The following is a 17,617-nucleotide window of genomic DNA, read 5'->3' as shown; positions in this document are numbered from 1 at the left end:
GATACCACGCGGTGACATTCTGATGTAAGGCGGCTGCAATAGGAATGCAAGGTACCTCGAAAGGAGAATGTAAGAACCGACAGATGCCGAATCCAGCTAGGTAGAAATCTCATGACTAAGATGGCACGGTGCTAATAGCAGGAAACTCGCCCAGTCTCAGCCTTTGTTGGAGTTCCACGGCAAAGATGTTAGCGGACACTGTACATACATACTATAATGCAACAGTATCGTCACTGGAGCTCTCCATCGCAAAAAGTATCATTCTTTCAAAAAGCGTAAAGGCAAAGACATCCAACGTAATACATAAATCATATAATTTATATAGCATATCAACTACATCATATTATGAAACAAAGCATTGAAACATGGCAGCAGTCTATCTAGACCTTGAGCCTCTATTAATCCTTTTACCTAATACGGGCCAACCGTTCTCTGTTCATCCTCGTAGCATCATCAACAGCATCGCTCTGTGACACAAGACGTTAGCCATCCGATACCGGTATTATATGAGTCAAGGGGAGGGAGCATGTGACAGGGGTTCCAGGGCTGAATTACCTTGTTCATAATCCGATCGATTTGCGTGTTCTGAGCATCCACCTCGGCGCCAATGGCTCGACCAACCATGTTCATCATCTTGACCTGGCCTTCCAGTTCGGTAAGACCGTCGTCGATCTGGTCTTCCAGTTCGTCGGCGCCTTCTTCATCTTCCAAGTTAAACTTGCCATAATCCTTCTTGCGGCCCTGTGCCCGGCCCATGGCCGAACCCCCCATTTGGCGCATGTTTTGCTCCATGCGCTGAGTTGCTGCATAGCCGTCTCGCCGTGTCGCTTCTCGTTGCTCTCGCTCAGACCGGTGGCGAGACAGCACTTCTTCATCGGCTTTTTGCTGTCGCTGTTTGGACGTAAAGGGGTTTCCGACGTGGACTGCGAACATGCTGCCGTTGAGTGTCTTCAACTCCGCTGCCCTGTCCTGAGCAATCTTATTCTGGTTGGCGGCAAGGTCCAGGTTCTTTTCGGTATTGTGCAATCGTTCGCCTTGTGCGCCAAGACGAGCCAGAGTGGCACGTCCGACTTCGTTGGCTTGCCTGGCCATCTGTACTGAGCGTGATACTGATGCCACACTGTCCTGCTGAACTTGTCTCTTCTCAGCAAGAATCGCCTGGTAGTCGGCCTCCTCTTGCTCCTCCTCTGTCAACTCCCGCTGCTCGCCATAGCCTCCATAAGAACCAGAGGTGCCCGACTGTGGGGTGGAGGCAGCCGGCTGCTGTGGTTGTTGGGGTCCCCCTTGTGCCCCAGCGAAGGGCACATCTCTGCTGCTGTCGGCATCGCGGCCAAAGCCACCGTACCCTCCAGGGCCTCTAGCACCCGCTGGGTTATTGTTGCTTGGGCCGTTGTCGTAGCGGTTGGAGCCATAGCCACCGCCTGAGCCGTATCGGTCGCTGCCATACCCTGGCGGGGGAGTCTGCTGGGGAGGTGGACTCTGGTATGAAGCATAGCCATTTCCGGCGGGTGGTCGAACACCGTTACTCGGGGTCGGCGGGTGGGAGCCCATATTGGCATATTTCGTCTGTTCGGCATAGGGATCATTGTTGCCCTGGTTGGCATACGGATTGTCTGAGGGAGCAGGCGAGTGCTTCTCGCTCTTCTTGCCGAAACCGAACTTCTTCATCGTGATTAGGACTGGGTTATTCAAAGATTCAAAGAGAGTAGTGTGCGTTTCGCAATTAAAAGAACAAAGACAAAAAAACGGCGGTGCGTTAGGGATGCGAGAGAAAGGAGATGTCACGAGAGAAGAACAAAGAAGCAAGTGAGGCTTGGGTGTCAACTCCCTATCTGAGCCACTCCAAGTCTACCCCGTAGGAGCACTAGCCTAGGACCCTGTTTCAATAGCTACTAGGCTCACACCGCCGCAGGCGCTGGTGCCCCTAAATCTATATTTAACCCACCAATGTGATCCATAGATCAGCTTAAAAGCATATTCTGCTATGTATTATTATATAAAATGGATTTTTTTATCATTATTCTTGATAAATTGACCAAGAAATAATTATTTTATGAAAGAAATGGCCTTAACAGGCTCATGAGGAGCCAATTATAATGGGGCAGAATTTTCGTAGACTCGCCGCTATCGATAAGCTAGGTCGACGACAAGTTAGCTCAGCGTACCTTGCCCAACATGTGAAATTTTGCCAGACATCTCACAGCAGAAGAAAAAAGAACCAATGTCGAGCCAAATCATCTGCGCAGCCTCTTCATAACATTCTGCCAAGTATCCTGTTTTCCGACAATGGCTGCACCGAACGCCACAGAACATGCGCCCAAGAGACGAAAAACTCGCCAGGATTCCGGGTCCGTCACTATTGGAGGCAAAACCATCTCGGTAGCAGGATATCTGACATCTTCGCGACCCAAACAAGTCGAAGCAAACGGCCTCAAATCAACGCCGCAAGCCCCGTCGCAAGAGCAACCTTCGAACGCTACAACACAGCCACAACAATCGACCAAAAAGCCATCACTCGAAAGTAGCGGAACAAATCACAAATCTCGAAATCCAAGAGGAGCCAAGGAGCACCCATTGCTAAAAGCTCGCCGGGAATTGCCGATATGGCAGCACCAAGATGAGATCCGAACGGTCGTGAAGCGCCTAGGCACCGACGTTATTGTGATAGTTGGAGAAACCGGTTCTGGTAAGAGTACTCAGGTACCCCAGTTTCTCTACCAGGAATCCTGGTGCAAGCGACACAAGGTTAAGCTGCCAGGCCGGGAAGAGGATGGATACGTGGGAGGCATGATTGCCATTACACAGCCGAGACGTGTTGCCGCCACAACTCTGGCGCATCGTGTTTCGACCGAGGCGGGCACGCCGCTTGGCAAGGGAAGGCCAGATGGGCTTGTCGGATATTCGGTTCGATTCGACCACCAAGTGCCACGAGGTGCCAGGATCAAGTTCTTGACCGAAGGTACTTTACTGCAGGAGCTTCTCCGGGATCCATATCTGAGACAGTATAGCGCCGTCGTCATTGACGAAATCCACGAGAGAAGCCTGGACGTCGATCTCCTTGCCGGATTCTTGAAACAGATATTGTTTGGGGATAAAACACAAAGAGGAGGCGTTCCACTCAAGGTGATAATCATGAGTGCTACAGCCGAAGTGGGTGTCATCCAGGACTTTTTTGGCAATGCGGCTATCCCAGGAAAAGAAAAGGCGAGCAATGTTGAGTTGCTTCGAATTAAAGGTCGACAATTCCCTGTCACGATCCTATACGAGCCCCGGCCAGTGGCCGACCTGCAAGACGCACTTTTGAAGAAGATTTTCAAAATTCATGTGGAGGAACCACTGCCTGGGGATATTTTGGCCTTTCTCAACGGCCAGGAGGACATTGAATCTGCCCAACGGCTGATTGAGGAATATGCCACGAGCCTTGCATCCAACGTGCCCAAGATCATCGCCGTGCCGCTATACGGACAGCTCTCCATTGAAGCACAGAGGGTGGCTTTCCAGCCCGCCAAGTCTCCTATGACACGCAAAGTCGTGCTCGCCACCAATATTGCTGAGACATCCGTCACGGTTCCCGGTGTGAGATATGTCGTGGATTGCGGCAAGGCCAAGGTGAAGCAGTATAGACCACGGCTTGGCATGGAGTCTCTTTTAGCCAAGCCGATATCTAAATCATCCGCTGTGCAGCGCGCCGGTCGTGCAGGCCGTGAGGGACCAGGCAAATGCTTCAGGCTCTACACAGAAGGTGCGTTTGACAGTTTACAAGACTCAGACCTGCCGGAAATCTTAAGAAACGACGTTCTCGGAGCCGTTCTCACTATGAAGGCCCGCGGCATCCAAGACGTACTGTCTTTTCCACTGATAGACGCACCAGAACCCGCAGCTATAGAAATGGCGCTGCTTCATTTACATTTCCTCGGGGCTCTGGCGGATGACGGCACCATCACATCGGCGGGCGAAATGATGGCTAGATTTCCCCTTTCTGCTCCCCTTGGGGCTGTTATTCTCGCTGCCTCGGGCCCTGAGTTTGACTGCGTCCTAGAGGTAATTGATGCCATCTCATGCCTTACCTCAGGAGACAACATTTTTATACATGTGCAGTCAGAGGAGGGCGCAGAAGAAGTAGAATCGTATCGCAAGGATATCCAGAGACGAGAAGGCGACATTATCACGTATCTGACAACCATGCAGATGTACACTGCAGAGAACTCGGACAGGATGGAGTGGTGCAAGAAGCGCAAAATCAACATTCGAAACATGAAGCAGGCATTGAACATTCGTCGGCAGCTTCGAGGAATGTGTTTGAAAGAGAAGCTTCTCTCGGAAACGCCGGCGCCGGATCCTCAGCCATTCACCCCTCTGTCGCCCGAGAAGGCAGAGGCGGTTATCAAGTGCTTTCTTCGAGGCTTCGCAATGAGGACGGCCATGCTGGCGCCGGACGGAAGCTTTGTGACTGTCCACGGCAAGCATGTGGTTGCCATCCATCCCTCCAGTGTCATGCATGGGCAAAAGAAGGAAGCCATCATGTTCCTTGAGCATGTGTACACGAATAAGAATTACGCAAAGAAAGTAAGTGCCATCCAGGCAACATGGATTGCCGAGGCCTTGGGGAGGTAGATTAGCGATGAAGGATATACCCTCTATATTTTTGATAGATGCTAGATATATATGTCGAGTATGTATACAATTTTTAAATTTACAATCTAATTCTACAATTTTAATGCCCACAAGGCCCTTGTTCAAAGGCCAATCATTCAACATCTTCTCCGTTGTGATGCTTTTGAATGGCCTGCATCAAGTCATACAACTGTTGGATTTGCTCGTCTGAAAGCCCAAGTTAGATGTTTGATTCATCGCAAAGAAAACCGGCAGATTGGGGGATCATGTGTAACGCTTACCGCTCATCTTCTGCAATTTCCCCTGATCAATCTTCTCACCCACCCAGGATTCGCCTTCAATCTGCTGAGCATACATCTGCCATTCCGAAAGGAAGCCAATCTGAAGGAACAAGTCAGCAATGCACACACTCAAACAAAACAAATGAAGAGGACAGATAGTTCATCTCCCCCTGGCCTTCTTCTTCCTTGATCGCATTCACAACGTACCAAGTGCGCAGGATTGTCCACCTTCCGATGGGCTCGAAACTCGGCCTTGACATACTCGTCTCCGAGAAGCCGCATTTCCGTGGGCAGGAATTTCCTGTGGGCGCGCAGAAGCCGTCGGTACAGCGGGATGGGAGGCAGGAGGGCCATTGGCTTGGGCCGCAGGCCGTTTTGCATGGCCGAGGCCGATGCCAGCTTGGCGAGGGACTGGCGCATGTTTTGGGGCGATGAGTGAGAGATGAGATGATGCTTTTAGATGGACGGGCGTGACATTGACGTCTCGGGTAGAAGTACTATATGTCGTGACAATGACTAAGAAGATAATGTGGGAAATGTATAATACAATATGGTCTTGATAAAAGAAAGACAAGTTGCAAAATACAGCAAAGAGGTCGTTAAACTGCCACGCTTTGCTGCATCAGTCATCCAATATGTTTTTTAAAGATGAAGTCGATATCGCAGCCACTGTACGAGTAGGTCATCTCTAGCCTAAAGTTCCCGTCCCTATAACCGAACACAGGCGGGTACTTCCAAGTTTTTTCTTCCCCTAACAAATCCATGGAAGTCAATTGGCTGCCCCACCAAATACCAACCAGAGGGCACGACAATCGAATCTTTTGAAATATTCCTCTTATCAGTCAATTATCTCGACATTTTCTCTTCACATTCAGTCAGCCTGCTTGGATATTACTATTTATTTTTCCACTACTTCTCACTTACCATAAGCACGTCATATTCATTCCATCAAGCTGAAGAGTAAATAGTAAAAGAAAGAAAGAAAGAAAAGAAAACTACTCACAACCAAAAAAAGCCATGTCCTTCTCATTTGGCTTCTCCGGAGACGACATAGACCACGACATCGATCAGTCTCAAACACAAACCATCACAACCCAAAGCCAACCTCCAGCATCATACAGCGCCTTCCCCGTCGCCGGCAAGCCCCAGCTCCCAGCCACTCTCCACAGCCTCTCCGACTTCCTCTCACAGCTGCCCTCCAAGCTCGCCTACGATCTGCTCGACATTGACGTTGCAGACGACGGCGCCAGTGAAACTCGCCTGCGGTTGCCTCGCCGCGAGCTCTGGGATGTAAGAGTGCAGCTCATGGCCGAGGACGACGAGGTGGTCAATGGCGAGGATCGGGTCGACGACGGTGGGCTGGGCAAGCATGATGTCAAGACGGGCATCTATGAAGGCGGTTTCAAGAGCTGGGAGAGCAGCATTGATCTCGTCAAGGTGCTTGCCGCTCAGGACGAGCTCACAGCCGCTCAACAAGCTTCATCTCTTCGTGTAGTCGAGGTACGCATACATCCATCCAAAGAAATTCTCGAAACTCTCCTTTTCCATTTTACCTATTTTACCGTCACAATAAGAATATCAAACTGACTCGAAACCCAACAGCTGGGTTGTGGAACTGCTCTTCCCTCTCTTGCAATGTTCACCTGGATCATGCAAAGGCAATCACGCAACCAATGGCAACAAAATCCCTGCTCATTCGTCCTGGCCGACTACAACCCATCTGTCCTCCGCCTCGTCACTCTGCCCAACTTTGTCCTCGCCTGGGCCCTCCACAACACTCACAACCCAGCCCTCCAAGACGCCTTCAACATCGAAGGCGAGCTTGAACTGTCCCCCGAGATAATCCAAGCCTTCGAGCAGTTCCTCTCGTCCAGCGGCATTCACCTGTCCTTCATCTCCGGAGCCTGGTCCCCCGAGTTCATCAGCTGCCTGTACCATCTACCAGCCTTCTCATCGGGCCTGCCAGCGCCAATCACGCTCATGGTGGGCGCAGAGACCATCTACTCTCCATTTGCGCTGCAGGCATTCACGCAAACAGTCTTTACCATCCTTGAACGAGAGCGGGGTTCGGGTGCTACAGCAGCTGCATATGTAGCTGCCAAAAGACTATACTTTGGAGTCGGCGGCTCACTGGACGACTTCATCGAGGCGGCCCGCTCAAAGGGCGCCACTGTTTCAGAGCTAAGAGAGGAGAGCGAGGGTGTACGACGTGGCGTTGTTCACTGCATCCTGCAGAAGTCATGAGACCTCGCAATCGTGCCAAGTCCAACGCGAATGACGGAACGAAGCTCTCATCTTACACCGAGAGTCTTATATGGAACTTCACTAACAAGACAAGACAACGTACAGACAATAGGATTGTCAGCTGCAGTTTTGTAATCTAAAACTACTCACGCAAACAAAATTACATCATCTTCTATTTCCCCTTTCGTTGAAACTTCTCGGTACACTCGGGACAGTACCAGGTGCCATTGGGTTCGCTCTTAAGCCCAACACACGACCAATGAAACCACTCATAGGGGCAATTGTCGTTGTCGCAAGCCACCATGTCGCCATAGCTCACGTTATGGCACAGGCAGTATCGTTTGTCATCACCACCGTCTTCGTCATCGTCAGCGTCTCCGAGCGCTTCATCCCCATCTTTGCCATCCATGGTGGCCCTCGGTCGTGATTCCATACCATCATCCTCTTCACCGCTGCCGCTTCCAGCGTCCGACAAATCACTATCCGCCGTCGATGCCGGCGAATTTCTGTTTGAGGCCTTCTTCACCCGTGAAAGTGACGACCTGTTGGGCGGCTTCTTCCGACCACTTATTGTCGGAGTGCCTCTGCGACCCGCTACTCCGACAACCCCTTTTACCGATCCTGCTCTCGGTCCAGCACTACCTGCCCGGACAGCACCGCTAGCTCCTAAATTGGCCCCAGAGCCGCTCTTTGGTATACCAGGACCAAGGGATGAATGTCTAGCTAATCCGCTTGAGGTTGTCGGCAGATTTCCGGGCCCTGTAATGGACCGTGGCCCTCTCTTTGTGGCCGGGCCCGCCGAGCTCTCACGCTGTCTATTTAGTATGATGCTTGCAGCTGGCGTAGCTGGTGCGGAGGATGGATGCTGATGGTATTGCGCGACATGCTGCTGGGCCTGAGGATGCCTAATCTGAGGGTGGTTGGGTAGCCGAACCATGGCTGGATTGGCAGAGCTGGCAATCGGGTTGCGAGGTGAAGCCAGAGGACCAGCTGAGTTGATGTTGTTGGAGATGTTCAGGGTCCGAGCCGAGGGAGCGCTGTGATTAGTCGCACTGGGACGGAGGAGTGAAGGAACCTCGTCAGGGTCTGTAAACCCAGGCTCGGCACGATCGTAGAGCAGCTTCATCTGGACATCCAGATTCCGCGTATGTTTGTCCATAACGACCAGTAGCCTTTCCATCAAGTTGATCTTGTCTTGAGCAAACTGGTCAGCGCGAGCATAGTTTTCGCGAATTTGGGCCCGTAGCATATCCTCCTTTGGGTTGGGCTCATGGCTCCCATTCGTCTTGATCCACTTTTGGATCTTTCCATCACGATCCTCAATCATTCGAATACACTCATTGTACTGGCGGTCCTTGTCTGTAATCTCTTCATGGATAAAGCGAATCTCCTCGGGGAGATTCTGGACGCGGTTGAACCAGTCATCGAGGATCAAGCCGGGGTCTAGAGGCTCGGCCTGCGGCATCCTCTTGACGAAGTCAATGGACAAATCGTCTCTAGGCATGATGGTTAACGACTTGGCGACGCCGAGTCCACAAATTTGACGATGAATAGATGATGGATGGACAACAATGACCAGCGATGAGAGACACCCAAGCCAGCGGATGAGTCTTTTCAGGCTGATATGACTTGATGAAAAACAGAAAGGCTTTTAAATGGGATGATGTAAAGTTGTTTGTAAAGGATTTTGAGCAAAGTAGAGAGCAGAAGCAATAGCGCAATGCTGGGGGTGGGATAGGAATAGATGGGACCGAAAAAGTAGGCCAATGGTGATATCAGGCCATATGCATCCAAGGCGGGCGACTATTGCGGTCTCATATATTCCGTATCCACCGTATGGGAGAGATGCTTGAAAGAAAAATGGGCAATGCTCATTAAGAAAAGAAGAAGAGAAAAAAGAAAAGGGCAAAGGCCATCTAGCTGGGGACACGAAGCAGGCACAGCAGATGGATAGGCAGACGAGCGTGCATGACGGTAGTAGCTCTGCAGCAAGAGAAAAAGCAATCACCAGCTGGCAAGAAGTCCCCGCAAGGAGACGTCTCCAACGAATGATTGAGTCCTCCAGCTGATGTGGATGTGACGGGTCCAACCAGCCCTATCCCAGAGCAAAAGCCGTTGTCAAGAGCAACGCAACGCAACGCAGAGCAACGCAGAGCAATGCAACGCAAACACGGGCGCAGAGCGACTCGATAAATGGGCCGGGCTCACCTCGATGCCACTGAAACTGCGGCGCCTGTCCTGCTTTGGGGTCGCTTGAAGGAGGATGGAGATGGAGATGAGGCAGCGCGTTACTCGGCAGACAAATAAGTTGGGTTGGCTGGGCTGCCGTTTCGGAGGAGATGCAGAATTAGTGATGGGCGGAGCTTCGAGGTTTATGCAGGCCTAAGAGAGAGCGGTGCGTCGAATTGGTCTGGTGGCGAATTCCGAGGCTTAGCCAGAGAGCCAAGAGAAATGTTCCGTGAAGCTGCAGGCAAGTACAGGCTAGTTCCAGTGGAGCTGGGGGGAGCAAATCTGGTTAATGGGCAAGTGGATGGATGGGTTAGTAGGTATGAAGAGATGAAGGGATGAAGGAGGAGAAGATGCAATCAATCCATGAGAAGAAACAGCCACCAGACAGATGCTGGACCTGACCATGCTTACTCATTATCTCAGGGCCAGTACCTGCAGTTTCTCTTACATGGACATGGTACATACTCCTTCCTCAGTGGATTCGATAAAACCTTATCTCAGCAGTAGCTTTTCAATCTCACGTGACTCCGGCCAGATGGGCAGCTCGGAGCTTTTCGATGGCGTTCGCTCACTCTTCTCAGTCCGTTCTTCATACCTCCATCTACAACTTTAATTTTTATCTCTTACGCGTCCGGAGTGGCTAAAAGAAAAGGCCAGGCTGTCTTTTGCAAATGCTATCGCAATCTCGACCGCTCACATTGGGATGCATTTGATCAAGCAGCATAATGCTCGCTGTAGCTGAATCAGCAGCCTCACTCATCCCTTGACCCTTGACAGTTATAGCTGTGTATCAGTCATTCATCCCGTTCATCTTCTCAACGCAGTTTCCTCAAGTCGTTGATGTAATAGCCATAGAGCGCTAAACCGACGAGGATATTCTCTTTATCCCTTTTTAATCACCCAGCCGACTCACCTCTTCCGCCCACCATGGACAACTACAGGTTTCGTGTTCCAAAGCCAAACTACCTCCCTCATAAACTGGACATCGACCCCGATGGCGACATAGTAGAGGAATATGTCCAGCCCCTCGGCATTGCCAGCGATGCGGAAAACGCAAAGTTCTACCAGCAGTGCAAACGCCTGGCCGAATCGTCGGGCATCACTCGCCCCAAGGGCTACAATGTGTCCTTTCATTGCAATCCCGAGATGGAGAAGCACCACTTCGGCATGACACATCCTATGAAGCCCTGGCGCCTGACGCTGTCCAAGAGCCTGATTTACTCGTATGGCATGTCTTTTGCCATGGATAACTATCTGACCCGGGCCGCGACGTACGAGGAGCTGGCGTCTTTCCACTCCACCGACTATCTCGACTTTCTGGGCACTGTCCTCCCGGAGGCAGTTCCTCGTGATCTTGAGAACCAGAACCCGGACCTGAAATACAACTTGGGAGGTTCCGATTGTCCTTTATTCGACGGCCTCTATGATTACTGCTCCATGTCTGCCGGTAGTGCGCTTGATGCCGCCCGGAAAATCGTTGGCAAACAGTCTGACATTGCTATTGCGTGGGGTGGCGGCTTGCACCACGCAAAAAAGGCTGAGGCGTCTGGTTTTTGCTACATCAACGATATCGTCATCGCCATTCTGGAGCTGCTGCGATTCTACCCACGTGTTTTGTATATTGACATTGATGTACATCACGGCGATGGTGTTGAGGAGGCCTTTTTCTCAACCGACAGGGTCATGACAGTCTCCTTCCATAAATACGACCCCAACAACTTCTTCCCCGGCACTGGCGCGTTGGACGATAATGGGCCTAAGAGCGAACATAATCCCGGAGCCCACCACGCCGTCAATGTTCCGCTCAACGACGGTATTACAGACGAACAATACGACATGCTCTTTAACAACATCATCGGCAAGATTGTTGAGAAATTCCGACCAGGCGCCATCGCGCTCCAATGCGGCGCCGACTCTCTCGCAGGAGATCGCCTGGGCCGATTCAACCTCCAGGTGCAGGGGCATGGCGCATGTGTTGAATTCTGTAAGAGACTCAACATTCCCATGATCCTCTTTGGCGGAGGTGGTTACACCCCCCGGAATGTTGCACGAGCTTGGACGTATGAGACGAGTATAGCCATCAATTGCCAGGATAAAATCAGCCCTATATTACCAGAGCATGCTCCGTGGAGAGAGCAGTTCCGCCAGGACACCCTCTTCCCAACCCTCGAACAGATTCTAGGCGAGCCGCGACAGAATCGCAACCCCCAGAAACGTTTGCAGGAAATCATTCAGCACGTCACAGAACAACTACGTTTCGTCGAGAGTGCGCCAAGCGTACAAATGCAGATTATCCCTCCTGACTTGGGCAGCTTCAGAGACGACGTGGAGGAAAAATTAAAAGAGGACCAGGAGGAGAGAAACGAACAGCTAAGAAAGGAGAGGGAATCGGGAGTAGGAACTGCCATGGAATTCTAATTTATTCAAGGACTCATCATATCTTCACCCCAGGACCAACTACTGCGTGAGCAGACTCTTTAATTTGGAAAAAATAACCCGTAGACAACAAGACGAAAAAAAGCATTAAATGAGATCCCAAGTACTGTACACCACCAGAACAAGGCGTATGTCTACTAGTATATCACACACGACGACACGGCGGCCATTCAGCCAGGAATAGCAGAAGAGAGGCGCAAGTGCATTAGTGGAAGGCCCCAATGGCCTTCCTGGTATCGCGGTTCTTTCTCTCTCTCGACCCATCCCCCAGTCCTCTCTCTATGACTAGGGGGGATAGCCATTTTCAACCCCCCTTCCACCAATGTGCTGCGAGGAAACGAATATGCACACGAAAATATCCAATTATATGGTACTCGAAAAAAATAAACCAAAGGTAGGAAAAGTCATTCCGAAGGTACCATTTTAAAAGTATCGGATAACGGCTGAGCCACCAGCGGGCATGGCAGTCTATTTGATAACAGTTAGCTTTTAATCCCTTCTTTATCCTGGGAAAGGGGGGATGCTTACCGTGCAACCGTTGTCGCCGCCAGTCCACACACCGTTGATGTACGAGCATTTGCTGTTGACATCGCCAGTGATTTCAATGTTGAAGTCCAGCAGAGCAGTGCTCGTGGGAAGGTTCTGGAAGATGGATAGGAAGGTCAAGCCACCAGCGGTCTTACCCACGCCAAGAATGACGGGAGACCAGTTACCAGCTCCATCGGGGTCGAGAGGGCTGTTCCAGACGCAAGCATCCGCAACTCCGTAGCCCTTCTTGTTGACGTAGTACTGGGCGGAGGTGCTCTTGCCATCCCACACATAGTAATCAGACTCAATGGGGTTGCAGAGAGGAATGGTCTGACCGGCATTGGCACAGGCGGGAATCACCATGCTCTCGATACCAGGGTAGTCAGTTCGGCACGTGCAAACAGAATCGTCGAGGTCGTTTTGGATGGTAACACCGCCAGCACCAGGCTCGCAAAGCTTGGGGTGGTCAGGACGAGTCAGCTCGAGGAAGCCGTCCGAGTTGCAGTAAAGACCGCCAATGGATTGCAGAGTCGATCCTTGAGCCGAGGGCCACTGTGTCTTCTGGTAGCCAGGAGGGCAAGCATAAGAGCACATGGCTCTCGACCTACACTTGTCGCCAACAATACCGGTGATGATGTCGTTGATGGCATCTGCACCCGGTACATAGCTAGGAACGTATTGGATACCGGACCAGTCGCTGGTGCCTAGCCATTCGAGGGGCACGGCGCCATAATCGGACGGGAAGTGAGAGCACGGGATCGTTCCGCTGGGGAAATCGGCGTTCAGCCCGCTGCCGCCAGAGGGGGGGCTCGGCTTGGCAGGCTTCGAAGAGGACTTGGGAGGAGGAGGAGGTGCAGAGCTGCTCGTGGGCTGAGCCGTGGTCGTGGGCGGCGGCGGAGGAGCGGAGGTGGTGGTGGTGGTGGGAGGTGCGGACGATGAGGAGGGCTCCTCGATGAACTGAGCCTTCATGCCTCCGGCGCTGGTCGTCGTGGACGGAGACGGAGATGGGGGAGGAGGCGGCGGCGGGGGGACATAAGTCGGGGTTGTCTCTCCAATGACGACGTATTCACCGTCAGCCAGACCAGCCGCGGCCTTGTCGGCATCGAGAATTTTGCCGTCGAGCTGGAAAATGGTCTGGGTAGGTCCGACAACAACCTGAGTGACAACATCCGGCGCACGCTTCTCGACCTTGTGAGGAGCGTTCTTCTTCGCATGATGGTGCTGGTGGTGGTGAGAAGGTGAGGCGGCAACGGAGGCGGCCAGTGTGGCGGCCAGGATCGTGTACTTCATCTTGGCGGCTTGTCTCTAATTCGTTCTGCTCATAGATTGCCACGGGTTAGATGAGGTCTCAGACGTTTACATATCGTGATATCATATGACGACCGAATCGGCGGGGGTGGTGAGATGAGAGCACAACCGGAGTTGTTCGTGGGCTCCCCGGACGTCGTTACTAACCTGAAGACGGTAAACAAGAGCTGCCTGGAAGTCGAGAAAAGGAATATATCAATACGAAAGTGAGCGGAAGTGAGATGAGCCAGACTTTAAAAAGAGTGTAATGGAGAGCAGACAAAACTCTCAGTTGGAAAAAAGGTGCTCAACGCAACTGAAGATGATGAACCAGGACGAAGCGTCAAAAGGGAGGACAGGACAGGTAAAAACCGGAGCTGCTGCATGGGCTTGGGGGCCCTTGTCAGTCTCCATGGCATTGACCCACGGAGATCAATCACCTAAGGAGGCCAGGGATGCAAGCGAGACAAGGGGGTGCCACTCCTGAGAAGGGGGTGGCCTCTGGGAAATTGCCCTCCATCACCGGGCTGGCGCCAAAAGCGCTTTTCATTGTGTTACAAGTATTGCTACCTGGAGCTGAGCGCCGAGCTGTATGAGAAGACAGATGCTAACCCTGATGCCGGTGCGGTCTTGTTTGAAGCATCGCATCAAGTGTGTGTAGCTGTACACGTAGTCTCGCCGGCAAACACAAGATGCAATTTGCCATGCGGGGAGGGAGAGTCGCAGTCGGCCATCTCTCCATCTCCATCTCTGCAGCGATCATCATAGTAGTAGTACTCGTACTCGTAGCACCGCTGTTCCGTGTTGCTCACCGCATTCCTCATTGCCTGATGCCGGCACGGCGCCTGTTATCCGGCGGCTCGCATCAGCCGTGGCCCGTGATGCTGTGCCGGATCCAAGGGGGGGGGAGGAACTTGCGTGGCCTCTGCTCTCTGCAGGTCTGTGTTGTTTTCTCGTACAAGTAACGGAAGTACAGCACAAGCGCCCGCAAGCAAAACAAGCATTGATGGTACGGCCAAGTCACTTGGCACAAGAAATCTCCGTCGACGTTGGTGCTGCGTTTGCGTCGTTACGGATAAAGAGAGGCTTCGTCAGTGTGCTGAAACGGCCGGGCCTACGCAAAGAGGCCGCTAGCTCAGGCACCACCAGCGCGTTAGCACCGGAGCTAGCGCAGATCGCCGCCGCAGGACCAGCGGAAAAGCGCCAGGGTCGGTCCAGGCCTCCCAATAGGGTCGCCGAGCTGGTGAAAAATGATGCCAATCCTGTCTATTGGATAGGGCGAGAGGCGACTAAGGCGCTGGTGGTGGCACGAGAACACAAGCAGGTGCATTTCGCTTGTGCCGGTTCATTTAATAAGGTACGAGTGCCAGTGAAAAATAAAAATGGGACGTGGAAGCGCCAACAAACCCACCGCCTGGCAAAACGGTGCCGGCGCCCTTGTAAGTACTTGTACGAGTACCTTTTACGTTGGTCGCTGGCTGGTGAAGATGATCATCAATTAACCCCAGTAAAGGCAATGGGGTAATTACGTGTCAACACCGACGGGAACATTGGGATATTCTTTAATGTCCGGCATTGACAGCACTGTAGATGTTTTCTTTTACACGCAACCCTCAAGGTCATTCAGAGGTATTATCTGAGAGCAGCAAAGGTTAATTTTGCAATGGATGGATATACGCGTGTTTGTGCGCTTCTTCCGTGCCTTGCACTAGTGGCGCAAGGTGCCTGGAGCTAGACCCCTTCGAGAACATCCGCCTTCTCCTGAGCTGAGCTTTACTTCGGGTACGGAGGACGCCGGTTTCTCAGCTGCTGCAAAGCTGATGTGGCTTTGAAGCGTCGAACCAGTACAAGTAGAGCCCAAATCATGAATCAATACGAGGCAAACACGGCTGAGGCCTGGCTACCCTTCCTGTAGCTACGCATGACTCTTACCTGTCTGTAAATGTACTAGTAGGTGCGAGTTGAGTATTCCGTCAACGTCAGAATCAATCGAGTTCCTTAGTGCAATGCGCGTCAGATATGGCAGCATCCCTATTTTCCGATCCATTGGATTCCAAAAGAGCCGCTGCGTGATGACATTCTGCGAAGCACGCCGCGGCTGTTCAGCTATTATGTAATTCGTTCAGCACCAGCCAAGCACCAAGCACGCACCATCTCGCGTGTAGGCTGCCAAGTAAGTCGCAGCAAGTTCTGGACCAAAGGAATGGATGTGGGAATGGCGCTCGTTCTCTGCACAGGCGGCAAAGTCTTGGCTCGAGCTCAGGAGACACGTTCGTTCTTTTGTTTGTCTGAGAACGGGGGTCTTTGTCTGCGGAGCAGAGCGAACTAAAACCCCGAGACAGGGCATGCCAGATTTTTGCTACTAATAATAACAGCATACGAGGACCATGTTTGTGACACAGACCGCAAAATCACGAAATCCTCTACGCTGTATATGGAGATGTATTACTATTGATAATTACTTGGCCTATCAGGAAAGGTGGTGAGTATATGGGTTGCGTTATATGATGTGTAGCTGAAATGAGTTTTCTGGAAGTGTTTGAAATTTCCAACGGGAATCTACCCCATACGAGATACGGAAGTTGATGTTAAACGCTTATTAAACGCCAATATTGGCGCTTATCCGACGATGTGGTCATGATTATGACGTCTGAAGAATACCTAATAGAGCCCATATAGAAAATGGATATATACTACATAGAACATTGGACTATGAATGTCCATTAGATCAATGTTGTTTGGGAATTGCGTTATATTGATTCACACGAGTCGGCTACTGAATGTTTCACACATTCTCTCAAGGTGACCAGCCTGCTGTCGCCGTACCCGGTAACCGTATCATTCATCCGTATTAAACAGAATGCAACAGGCCAGGGTCTGCTGCAGAGTGATCCGTTGCCAGAAATGGAGTGCATTTTCTCTCCTGTTCTTTGCAGCAATAGGGTAGCACTTTGGCTGAAAGGGGGATGCTAACAGCCTGTAAGATGACGTCGCTTAAGTGGCTGAGTTAAGATCCATCTGGTTGCTTGTGCCGAGTCCTGTCGGCTCTGTGGCTGGGCAATGCGGCAGACTTACTCGTACACGTGCTGATGTGGGATGAGAGCAAGGAGTCTTGACGCAAAAGCTGAACAAGTACGGAGTACTCACGCAAAGAGGAGGCCGGGACGGGCAATAACGTATGTAATCGGACGGAGTAGAAACATAGAGAGTTGCCGCGTTTCTGACCAACTGCACCCATCTGACGCCTCGGCTTGAGAGGCTCGGTGGAGCTCTGCAAGCTCTGCTTCAAGTGCCAGTGGCTGGTGTTCGTCCGCCTGAGCTAGCGGCCGGTCGTCAACACCGCCACGAAGCGACCCAGTTTTGTAGGTACGGCGCTGTACAGTACGAAGGCTTGGGAGCACGGAGAGCGCAGGTAATCTCGATATCGTCGTATCTGTCCGGGGAGACAGAACACCGCCGCCGTCGCTTTACGAGGCGCAAAGTACAGCGAGATAAGTGCTTGGGCAGTCTGGAAGCGCCAAGGAGGAAGAGTACCCAGCTAACCGCATGAGATTATGGCAACACAATGCATCCGCTAGCTATAGCAGCTGGGTTCTCTCCGTAATATGCTTCGGTTTCCTGCCAACGTGCAACATCATCAGAGTGAACATGAGGCCGCACCATGAACGTGTAAAATCGAATTGAGCCAAACACATCACTACTGGTTAATACTTAGACTGCAACACAACTCGTGCAGAGCAGCAGATGCTGGAACTTGTTGATTGGTCCACCAACCAACCCTTCTCTCGTTCGGCCTTGAGCAGGGGCATCGCTCTCCAGCCACTGATATAAACCTAGGGGGAACCTCCCACCTGAGAAACGGGCGCTGGCGTGGCACTGCCGCCGACGCCGTGCATGCAGATAATGCACAGTTATTCGTCTCAAGCTTTCTGCAGCAGATATGACTGGATATAACTGTGGCGGCGTGCAGGCTGGCCTCAGCCAGGCCATGGCTGACA

The 17,617-nt window shown here is 51.8% G+C and overlaps 7 protein-coding genes across 7 annotated transcripts; 3 read left to right on the top strand and 4 right to left on the bottom strand.

Annotated features, from left to right (window-relative positions):
• Positions 1-453: 453 nt before the first annotated feature.
• Positions 454-1,668, bottom strand: Triagg1_6300 (uncharacterized protein; the record flags this gene model as incomplete). Its single annotated transcript, XM_062900910.1, has 1 exon — positions 454-1,668. One exon carries the CDS (start codon positions 1,666-1,668, stop codon positions 454-456), a length of 1,215 nt encoding a protein of 404 aa, XP_062754846.1.
• A 618-nt stretch (positions 1,669-2,286) lies between these two features.
• On the top strand, positions 2,287-4,614 carry Triagg1_6299 (uncharacterized protein; the record flags this gene model as incomplete). The annotated part of the gene is made up of 1 exon (XM_062900909.1): positions 2,287-4,614. The coding sequence occupies one exon, from the start codon at positions 2,287-2,289 to the stop codon at positions 4,612-4,614; it is 2,328 nt and encodes a 775-aa protein (XP_062754845.1).
• Positions 4,615-4,747: 133 nt separating this feature from the next.
• Positions 4,748-5,315, bottom strand: Triagg1_6298 (uncharacterized protein; the record flags this gene model as incomplete). The annotated part of the gene is made up of 3 exons (XM_062900908.1): positions 4,748-4,821; positions 4,896-4,995; positions 5,103-5,315. The coding sequence occupies 3 exons, from the start codon at positions 5,313-5,315 to the stop codon at positions 4,748-4,750; spliced, it is 387 nt and encodes a 128-aa protein (XP_062754844.1).
• A 597-nt stretch (positions 5,316-5,912) lies between these two features.
• Positions 5,913-7,139, top strand: Triagg1_6297 (uncharacterized protein; the record flags this gene model as incomplete). Its single annotated transcript, XM_062900905.1, has 2 exons — positions 5,913-6,395; positions 6,498-7,139. 2 exons carry the CDS (start codon positions 5,913-5,915, stop codon positions 7,137-7,139), a joined length of 1,125 nt encoding a protein of 374 aa, XP_062754843.1.
• A 172-nt stretch (positions 7,140-7,311) lies between these two features.
• On the bottom strand, positions 7,312-8,643 carry Triagg1_6296 (uncharacterized protein; the record flags this gene model as incomplete). Its single annotated transcript, XM_062900904.1, has 1 exon — positions 7,312-8,643. The coding sequence occupies one exon, from the start codon at positions 8,641-8,643 to the stop codon at positions 7,312-7,314; it is 1,332 nt and encodes a 443-aa protein (XP_062754842.1).
• Positions 8,644-10,295: 1,652 nt separating this feature from the next.
• On the top strand, positions 10,296-11,786 carry Triagg1_6295 (uncharacterized protein; the record flags this gene model as incomplete). The annotated part of the gene is made up of 1 exon (XM_062900903.1): positions 10,296-11,786. The coding sequence occupies one exon, from the start codon at positions 10,296-10,298 to the stop codon at positions 11,784-11,786; it is 1,491 nt and encodes a 496-aa protein (XP_062754841.1).
• A 441-nt stretch (positions 11,787-12,227) lies between these two features.
• Positions 12,228-13,622, bottom strand: Triagg1_6294 (CAZyme family GH132; the record flags this gene model as incomplete). Its single annotated transcript, XM_062900902.1, has 2 exons — positions 12,228-12,272; positions 12,333-13,622. 2 exons carry the CDS (start codon positions 13,620-13,622, stop codon positions 12,228-12,230), a joined length of 1,335 nt encoding a protein of 444 aa, XP_062754840.1.
• Positions 13,623-17,617: the final 3,995 nt, after the last annotated feature.

The sequence above is a fragment of the Trichoderma aggressivum genome (genome assembly GCF_033847375.1).
Source record: "Trichoderma aggressivum f. europaeum strain CBS 100526 chromosome Unknown scaffold_024, whole genome shotgun sequence".
Taxonomy (NCBI): Eukaryota; Fungi; Ascomycota; class Sordariomycetes; order Hypocreales; family Hypocreaceae; genus Trichoderma; species Trichoderma aggressivum.
The sequence above is the reverse complement of the archived record's forward strand: the minus strand, read 5'-3'. Positions and strand labels throughout refer to the sequence as shown.